General features: G+C 41.1%; 1 protein-coding gene across 1 annotated transcript in view; it reads right to left on the bottom strand.

The window, feature by feature from the left end:
- Positions 1–306: 306 nt before the first annotated feature.
- antxr1c (ANTXR cell adhesion molecule 1c) overlaps positions 307–10,322 on the bottom strand; it is a 36,851-nt gene continuing 26,835 nt past the window's right edge. Inside the window, exons 17-18 of the mRNA XM_041029281.1 lie at positions 8,907–8,987; positions 307–3,513 (exon numbers count right to left, since the gene is read on the bottom strand). Coding sequence (XP_040885215.1) covers positions 3,253–3,513; positions 8,907–8,987 — 342 coding nt within the window. The 3' untranslated portion in view covers positions 307–3,252. The remainder of the gene's footprint in view (positions 3,514–8,906; positions 8,988–10,322) is intronic.

Below are 10,322 nucleotides of genomic sequence, written 5' to 3'. Positions count from 1 at the left end.
AACCTCTGCTTTTAGTGCTGTAATGAATGAAAATGTCCACTTTGAAAAATGTTTTTGGAAATCAAGAGACTCAGCGTTGCAGGTAAGAGAGTTTAATGTAAATAGATAGACTGTGGCTAAAAGTCAGGTCATTCTTTGCCTATGAGGCATGATGTGTGTGTGGGTAGTATACAGGCATCATTTTGAATAAAAGAGTTATTATCTTCTGTCCAAACCTTCAGGGGTGGAGCCGTGAAAGGGAAATAAGTCAGGCAAGACACTGGGAGTCCAAAGCAGAAATCACACACAGAAACTGTCTGGTAGAAGCTTGGAAGTCAACCTTTATTGATACTGTTAAAAAAAAAAGTCATGTCAACCAACAAGGAAAATCATATACGTCTTTCATATTTGCTTCAGTACTGCTGTTTATACATGTAAAAAACACTGGTTAACATAATGCATTTCACCTCATCTCGGGATGACAGATCTGGCAGCGATAAATACTGCAGAAGTTCCCTTTCAAGCACTGATCTTGCATCTGTACTGCATTTATACTGTAATCCTTTCTTGGGTGTTAACAAAGTTATTATTGTTAGAGCAAATTAGGAAAGATGCACTGCTGAGAACAAGGTAACAGAGTGTTGCATCTCTAGCCAAACTCTTAAGATGAAAGTTTATTTCACAGATGAAATACAGCCACTCCGACTTTCTCATTTACATTCTGTCATTAATAAATCTCAACTGAGGTGACGAGATCTGCTTTGGTTTAGTTTGATGCTGCAGCAAATTAAAACATTTAAGGCACAATGAATTTCTTGGTGGTGCCACGTCAAAGGTGATAATGATCAACAAACAGTTGTGTTGGCCAACATATGGATTCTGTCTTTTATGTTTTACTTTCACCAAATGAAATAAAAAGCCTGTCGGCCTATCAGCTTCTGCTGTGCTTTGGTTTATGACAGAAGGCAGTGTTTGGTAGAAAATTCTTGTGCTACCAATCAGCTGGAATTAACTAGCTGGATGTGTACCAGTTGAATACTGTTTCCCTATGATACAAATCAAAGTACACAGTTCTTTCTATGAATTTTCCCAGGAAACTGTTGGGAAATTATTCTGAATTTACAGACTCGTAAAAGTAAATTTGCCTCCAACACCTTTATGCATTATTTTCTTTATGGTTACTCTTTCAATACATCACAGTTCATCTGATCATTTTTACACATGGCACCTTGTTGTTAAAAGATGTTTCAACTCCAGCAGGCAAATTAAAATTTTTAAGCGAGATTAAAAGGCATTTTCAGTGAAAATGTGGATGTGGATTATACAGGTTTATGAAGCAATTAACATATGGACCTTTCCTTTAGCTCAGCAGTGGAGCCGCTGTTAAGACGCAGCGACCGACTATGAACGCATGTAGTAACACAACGGTACAGGACATAACTGAATGACGTACATTAAAATGAAAGTATTAAAAAAATCAAAGAAGAAAATTCCAGAAGGCACTGGATATAGAAGGAATACCAGCATTTTTCAACTGCTTTTCTACACCCTGAAGTCTCACACTTCTGTTTTGGTCAGTTTTGGTGGAGTAATGTTCTCTGTTTATCCCAATTGCACCGTCTTTTCAAATGCTAGAAAAGATCTGTGGAAGCATAATTCACACCAAGATTCATACATAAAAATGTAACTGGGTCACTTTCAGTTTCAACAAATGTTTTTCAGCATAGCTGAGAGGTTGAGAAATGCTGGTAAACCTTATATGACTTTAAACTGGCTAGCTGTTGTGTTTCTAAACTCTGCGCACAGTGTCCGTCTTGGTGGTTGGACACCTTGTCGATATTCAAGTACTCTCCTCTGTTTCTCTCGGGGAGTAAAATAAATTAGATGCTCTTTGAACTGCCCTGCAGTTGCAATGTGACCTGCAATGTGACCGGTGATGATAAAACTGTAGACATAAAACACACATAATGGTATCAAAGTACAGTATCAGGACTGTGTATAAAAATGTGAGGAGAGACGTTAACCTGATTTCTGGTTGCTCGATTTCATGAGAGTCAAATGTCCCAATGCTAACGAAAACAAATACATACTGTAGTTGCTCAGCAGTCTATGTGCGCAGATACCAATAAAAAAAAAAAAAAAATCCAAAACAAACAAAAAATATATATTGCTGTAATCTAAATTCAACTACATGAAAAGGTGGTTAAGGACAAAATCCAAAGCCTCAAAGACATCGACCAATGTAGCATTCAAAAACGCATCTCAAACATATATTGTAAAAACATACCTTCCATATAACATCTGTACACTTCCCTGTCACTGAATGGTACAAAGACTGGACCACAAAATCATGTAACTGTATCATTTCTGTACTCAAAGGATGGAATTTGTTGGATAAAAGAAAAAGGTGAAGGAAAAAAATTCACTTTAGCATTGAGATGATGTCCAAAACTTAACATTTCTAGCAAATCACAAGGCTTTTCTTAGTTTCTCAACACCATTGACAACAGGACTGATTGAAATTGCTTTGGAATCCAATTCCAGAAACTTCACAGCAATGGAGAAATAAGCCAATCCAGTCTGAGCAGAGTTTAACCTGGTTACTCTGGTTTCCACGTTCAACTTACTTTTCACCTCAATTCTCAATGACAATGGCACAACTCAGTAGTTGATAAAAACAACAAAGAAATTTCATCCATTGCAATATTCTTCCTGCCCCAACATGCTTTGCTGTCCAGCAACAATCCTCCCTGATCTCATAAACGCCAACAAAAAGTAAAATATTTCTCAGAATCACCCTGTTCAGTCTGTATGGGACAGAACGTTAAGTCAAACTGCTTGTCAGGATCCTTTTTCTTACATCAGTAAATACTAATACCCAGTAGAAAACAACCTTTGTCAATGATTTGGGGTCCACTTTTCATTTTGGCATGTAAAAAACTATACATTGGGCTTTAAGGTTAATAAACTTTCAGTTTTCTTTACATGTTTCTCTGGCATTTAAACATTTTCTCCCACCAGAATTTATCATGCTAGGTGGTAGCATGTGTGAAGTGACTTAAATTGCCAGCTTACAGTTTAACTTGACCCTCTTTTCCATACAAGAAGAGGAACACAGAATGACTGGGATTCAAAATCTTTGGCTTATAGCAGGAGTATCTTTGGCAGCGAGGACCACAGCCTTCAAACTGAAAGAGCTGGTCAACAGAGCGGTAAGTCTGTGTATCAAAGCGGGTGCGTTTGGGGGGTAGGAGAGGGGTTTGTCTATGTGATTCAGGGTCGGAGGGTGGGCGGGGGACGCGAGGGCGGTGGACAGGGAAGCCCCGGGGGCGTGCGGGACGGTGGCGGACCTGGGAGTACTTGGCCTGATGGGGGTGATCTGGCAGGAGGGCTGGTGGAGGTGGGAGACGAGGGGGTGCGGGCGACTGGGCGGTAGTCCGGTGGTGGGGCCGAAGGCGTGTTGACTGGGGTGCGAGGTGAAGCCTTGGCTGCTGCTGACTCATCTTTCACTCTTGTGAAGTTGATGCAACGACCCTAAAAGAAACAAAAGAGACACGTAAGATAAAAAAAAATAAATGTTTGTGTTGGCATGTGAAAGTAATTTTGACCCTGTATCTCTCCACCTTTGATGAATTGCCAAACTTAATGACTCACATAGTGAGTGTGATTAACATTCAAGCTAGACATCAGCATGTTAGTTATTGTTATTCCGTCAACATCATTAATATGAATTTTAATTTTAAAAGTGGAAACAGCAAAAATAAGAAAAAAAAAAACCCTGAAAATTCTGGTATATACATAATCTACATTGTGTGTACACAATACAATAGCTGGGTTATTTTGAAACACACACACACACACACACACAGACACACTTTCAGGTACAGACACACACAGGTGTCTAATCTGCAGTACATTTGGGCTAAGAAGGATGCGACACAGGGTCATGGTACAGTCACTGCTTGTTGTATGTTTGTGTGTCTGTCCTTGTGTGCCTGTGCCTATGTCTGTCTGTGTGTGGGGGTGTGTGTGGATGGCCAGCTGGTGTTCCAGATTACTCTTAAATCCCCGCTTTGACGCCCCCACTCCAAATGATCCCGGTTAGTCCAATGTTCTGTCCCGACAACTCGCTTACTCACTCACCAAAGTTCCCCTACTCATGATGGTACAGACCATATGGAGGAGAAACATAGGGAGGGATTGTGGTTAGAGGCCGGGGACTGGTGTGTACGTTTGTGGGTGGGAGGTGGTAAAGGTAACTGTTTAGCTGGAACTTCATAGCAGTGTGAGGGCGACTTATCAGACTGTAAAACAAGTGAATTTGTTCCGACCGAAATCACATTTCACTCCTTAGCTTCTCATAAAATACTTCACCGACCACAAACTCCCCCAGAGTTCATAGAAGTTGCTGTTACCATAGTAACCCTACCCATTCCATAGCTGCATATGGTTGGCAGGCAGAGTGGAGTGAAGTAATGTTAATCTGCTAATAACCAGTATCGGTGATTGGAGCCACAGGACCATGGTTTTACAGAGTGGAAAATGAGAGAACAGGAATTGATGTCACTCATAAAGCTTTGTGGGATCAGCACAGCTCATTCCACCTTAAAAAAAAAAAAACATTACGCACGATGTGTTGAACCTGTTGAGGCTTTAATTTATGGAAAAAAGGCATGAATAAACACGTAAGAGGGCTATAATGGATCCATCATGTTGACATAGTGTAATATATCAGAGACAGAGGAAAAATAGCAGGAGATTAAGAGGAAACAATACCAGACAGGGGAAAGTAAAAATAAGACTCAACTGAGGCAATATCCTACTCTAAACATTTGCCCTCTTCTCCAGTCAACCATTTCTGTCCTCTTCCATTTAGCCGAACATCTTTACATATACCACCGACTCCTCTGCAGCACTGATGCTGAACTTTAACCTGCCTCATCAGATCAGACGCAGATTAAAGCTGCAGGAGGAGTTGGATGATCGGGATCTAAGTGTCAGTGGATCGGCTATATGCAGAATGGGCAATGTCTCTGACTCTAACACGCATTTAAAGGAGAGCTATGAAAACAGTCACAGAGGGCACATTCCATTCATCCCGACTGGTAAATTAGCTGCTGAGAGCAGAAACAAAAAGTTGAATAAACAGAGGGGGAAAAGGACAAGAATTTAGCAGCGACCTCCAGTTTCTGGTCTGTCGCCACTCCAGTCTGGCATTCCTAGACGTCAGTGAAAAAAAAAAACCTGTGTGATGATCTTCTCAAATTCTTTTCTCAAAACTGTCTAAACTTGCCTAATGGAAATACCCATGGAGAGGAGATGTGTAGAGGCCTTTTCCTAGATTCATGTATTCTCTGAACTAGCTCTGCACTTTGGCTTCATCCCATACTGAATTTATTGAGAAGCAAATTAGTGTTTTTGCAGTTTTTCAGTGACTAGTTGAACCAGAGCTATGTCTTGTAAAACTCTTGTTTAGTTCCACAGGACAGAATCCAGCTTCAGCAATGACAAATTTGAGGGGGATGTCTTCCTCTGAATATTAAGCTCAGCTGGGGATGTTTCCATGTTACAGTTTGGCAATACCTCATTTCTATCACACAGTGAGGGAGGTGAACAACATGATGACATGGAATTAATTAACGGATGAAAACAAGACCGTTAAAGCAACAGGAAATGCCTGGTGCTGTCCAAAGGTAACAAAACCCTCCTACCAATATCTATAAATCTCACTACTTTGCATGTTATTTCTTTCTTGTTATTTCTTTGATTTGTATGAAACCGGAAATGTAAAAGTGACAAAGGCAAAATAAATAAATAGTGAGCTTCAGAGATGCTGGCAGTCAGGCTCGCTGTTTCCCATTTTTGTGCTACTCTAAACGAGCCATCTGGAAGTAGCCTCATATTCAGCCTACAGACATGAATGTGCTAACAATCTACTCTTCTAACTTTCAGCAAGAAAGTTAATAAATGCATTTCCCAAAATGTCAAACTTTTCTTCTAAGTAAGCTTATGACACTTTTCAATGGTGCCTCTTACTACAGGTTTAAAACCAGCCTGATGCTGTTGAATTGCATGTGTATGTTTAGTGTTTTTTTTATTTTTTTAAACTCAGCTTCGCTCCATGTACATTGTTCTGTTAGCGCCCAGCTGCGGTTTGAATCTCTGAACATTTTCCTGAATTAAAGAAAGCCACACTCGCTCTTTCTTTCTCGCTGATCTCCTCCACTGTCTGCAGTCTTACCAAGGTCATAAAATTGTCTGGCTAGGCCTGGGCAAAATGTGTGTGTGTGTGTGCGTGTGTGAGACATGGTCAATTGGTCAATGGAGACAGCCTTGGCAGTCGTCTGCCTTAGGTATTACCTCATGTCCTTTAGCCAGCTAAATGCTTCTCTGGGGAGGCGTGTGTTTATGTGAATGAGAGAGAGAGAGAGAGAGAGAGAGAGAGAGAGAGAGAGAGAGAGAGAGAGACTGCTGTGTGTGTCCTTGCTCTGCCTCACACTATACACTCTGACGTCAGTGTAATGGATGTGGTTTGGTGACACACACACACTCATAATAGCTAACTCCTGTCCTCAATTTAGATATCTTCATCCTAGTGGCCCTACCTCTGGTTTATCACTGGTGAATTCAGTGGTTACGTATTCATATAAATACAGTATACACACACACACACACACACAAAGCACACACACACACAAAACACATAAGCAGAAACAAACACACACAAAGTACAGAGGTTTGCCAAACCATAAGACTGAGCTTTATAATGATACTCTCTAAGACTTTCTGCACACACACACACACACACACACACACTCCTTTCCCACAATGTACCCAGTAACCCCTCTGCTTGTTTACTTTACATAGGCTCTGTACAGTATGATGATGTAGAGCAGAGTGGCTGTGGGAGAGGAGAGATCTATGTTTGTATAAGTGCAGTTAGATTACTTTGCAAGAACTAACTACATCACTGCAATTATTCCAGGTACTGTATGGTGTGTGTATGTGTGTGTGCTCACTAGACAATAGTTTCAGGTGTTGGTGTTAGTTATAATATAATGTATATACAGCATAGGTGTATCACATCAGATGAGTTCAATATTAGTCTGAACTGGAACATCAAGTCCAAACTTTGTGTTTCCAGTCATTATACATTTTCCTCATAAAGTTTCATCAGAGTAACAAAGAAACTTCATAACATTCAACAGACAAATGGGCACTTGTTGCCTTAGTATGCTATTGTGGAATAGGGCAGTTTCAAGGGTGTCATTCAGACACAGCGGTGAAAAACGCTCGCGTAGGGAGTGAGTGTTCCTATTAATTTGAAGGTCTGGTAGCTTTGGAGTGTGAGACTGGTCTGCTCAGGGTGGAACAGCTGCAGGAAATTTAAATCCAAACAGCCTTTCAGGTAAGCAAGGAAAGAGGTGTCCTGCACTTGTTTCCACTTTTTCCTCTATGAACTACAACATTACACTTCTCAGGAATGAGCCGGCCTGCTGGTCTGTGAGCTGTTTCTGCTGATTCGCGGCAAACTGTAAATGACGTGAGGAGGTGAAATCATTTGAGTGGAAAGAGACACATGACTTCCTTTTTCTTTTAGAATAAGCATTGTGTCATGCAGAGCTTAGGTGTGCAGCCATTGCTAAAAGCTTCTTTGGGTAACAGAAGTTATTTGATGCAAGAAATCAAATCCCAAATCTTTTTTATCTGACTGCCAGTTTGCTTTGGTAAAGATGCAATTGCAAGCTAATGGTGAGGGTTTTTTTTTGTCTGTCTCAGGGAAAGCTGAAAGCTTATCTGGTGGCAAATCCTGCCTCTATACCTGCTTGCGGTGCCAAGAAAACACCCTTACATGTGGAATTCCTGTTAAAAAAGATCATCGGAAAATTTTCTGCTAATAACGCATGGTTTTAACTAGCGCTTAGGACGGGACCTCATCAGCTGGAGAGTCGGCTGTGGAGAGGAGGAAGAACAGAAAAGGTGTGGAAGCCAATTACATATATGTGATTAACATATTGTTGCATATGAACTGCATTTTAAACACCAATAAGCCTGCAGAAATCCCAGTTTATGTTTACCATGCACCATTAATTTCAAAGTACAGATTAAGTAATAAAGGTGAAAATGGTTAGAAAGAATCACCAGAACACATTTCAGCACTAAAACTTGATTTGCTAGATGTGTCAGGGAGATTTAAAACATCCCTCGAGAGCTTCTAAACTCAGTGAACTCCCGTCTTCTCTCCACATTCAACCCAAAACTCTTATCTGGGGCTTTTTGATACAAAGGCTCCGGGCATTAAAACTAAACCATGTGGCTGATCTGAGAAGAAGAGAGATTTTTTTACCAGCTCACACACACACACACACACGATCACATCAGAAAACACAAGGATGTGTCTGGGTGCGAGCTGCGGCTCTGCTTTCTATCCGATTTATGGCGTCTAATGTGAAGCAGGTGTGAGAACGAGGCTGACTCTATGGGATGGAGAAGGGCCAGCCGAGGTGTTAGCCAGCACAGCAACACCAGGAGTGAATGAAACAGAGAGAGAGAGAGAGAGCTGGATGAGTAATCCCTACAGATGAACGAAACATTTTCAGGCTGAAGATCCGCCAGGATAGTTTTTTTGTCCCTCAGACAACTTTTTTTTTTTCCAGCCTAGAGAGGATTATCACACAATTACTTCGTGAGCTTAACAAGAAAAGACGTATAAAAAGAATATGGGAAAAACATGACAGATGTATGAAGGCGGAAAGAAAGGAGGAAATGGGGGGTGCTGCTGTGGGTCACTGCAGGTGTAAAACACCACAGGAGGGAGGAACTGGAGGCAAAACACATGGGAGACGGGGAAAGCGAACGAGACTGGGTGTGGGTGAAAGCATTTGATGAAATGAAATACATCCACAGTGCACCGCTGAGGTACTCACATGATCCCCCGGCTGGGGTCTCATCAGAGAGACCTGGTCGTACCCGCGGCGAAACAGAGCCCAGATAGCATCCAGTTTACCCTGAACAGGACAGAAGAGAGGGAGGGATTTAACAGCCGGCCACATCTGGACACCAAACTCTTCCACACTGCAATTCATAACTTCACAAAATCCTGTTAATACTGATTCTACTGTATCAGCACACATTTGGTCTGTGGTTCTCAGTCAAGACCAAGAGTCTGCAGGTTTCAACCCCAGACAAACATTACAGCAGCTGATTGTACTGATCAGCTCCTTCCTCAAGGAAGTTTTATTACTCACTGATCAATCACGAGGACTTCTAATTATATTTTTGTCCATTTCTCATGAACTTAATACATGAAGGCATGAACCCTTCACTCCTTATAACCGAAGAGTTATCAAGTGAGCAGGAGCTTACTTCTAATACACAGGAAAGAGATGATGATCCCAGCAATAACAGTAATAACAGTGATCCAGGGTACATGTGTTTCAATGAGAACTGTATGAGGATGATACTGGAGCTCATGTAACTTTTGATAAAGCTGTAGGACAAAAGTTTTGAGCCAAAATCTGATGGATTGAATGGATTAATGGGGGAATTCTCCTTCCTTACATAAAGGTTAAAGCACTGTTGTGATGCTGCATTTGTTTGTACCCTAAGACTCCTGCGCCTCAGTGGCACATAATGGAGAGGAAGGAGGGCAATATGTTAAACTAATTTAAAATACACCAAAAGATCTTCAGGTGTAGAAATTTAGAGCTGCACACACTCGCAGACTAGTCAGTATATAACTTTACCTTTTCCCTGCAATGACTGGGATGTACGAAGGGAGTGAAATTTCTCTGTGAATCACTGCAGCACTGTGGCATATTAAAGTACAGTCTTTAAAGTTATAAGGTAGCAGTGTGCGCAGATAACAGTACTGCTACTGTATAAAAGGCCAGCGTTGCTACACAGAGCTGTATTGTGGTGTAGGATTGAAGCACAAACAGCACTGACGCCAAGTCTAATCTGACTGTCTGCAGTATATGTTATATTACTAGTTATGTGTGTACATTGACAGTTGTTGAATTTTGTGCTTGTGCAACAAATTATACACAGACATGTCCAGAGCAGGCTTTTATTCCTCCCTGCTGTGTTGTGAAAACTTGTGCAGCTCCTCTCGTGCTGCTTTTCATGCTGAAGGATTTCAGTCTCTTCTGTGGGCTGAGAAAATTTTACCACCCTCAGTTATTTGAAACTCGGCAGGCCAGAAATAAAAAAACGCACAGCGGTCAAACTGTAAACAAGGCAGATTTTTGAATTCCTGAAAAGCTGGTGTGCGTTTTTTTTTTTTTTTTAGTTTAAAGTTTTGCCTGCTTGGATATTCTTCTTTAGCTTCTCTGCCTAAGTCA

Source organism: Toxotes jaculatrix, chromosome 21 (assembly GCF_017976425.1).
Source record: "Toxotes jaculatrix isolate fToxJac2 chromosome 21, fToxJac2.pri, whole genome shotgun sequence".
Lineage (NCBI taxonomy): Eukaryota > Metazoa > Chordata > Actinopteri > Toxotidae > Toxotes > Toxotes jaculatrix.
Note: the sequence above shows the minus strand (reverse complement) of the source record. Positions and strands in the feature narration are given on the sequence as shown.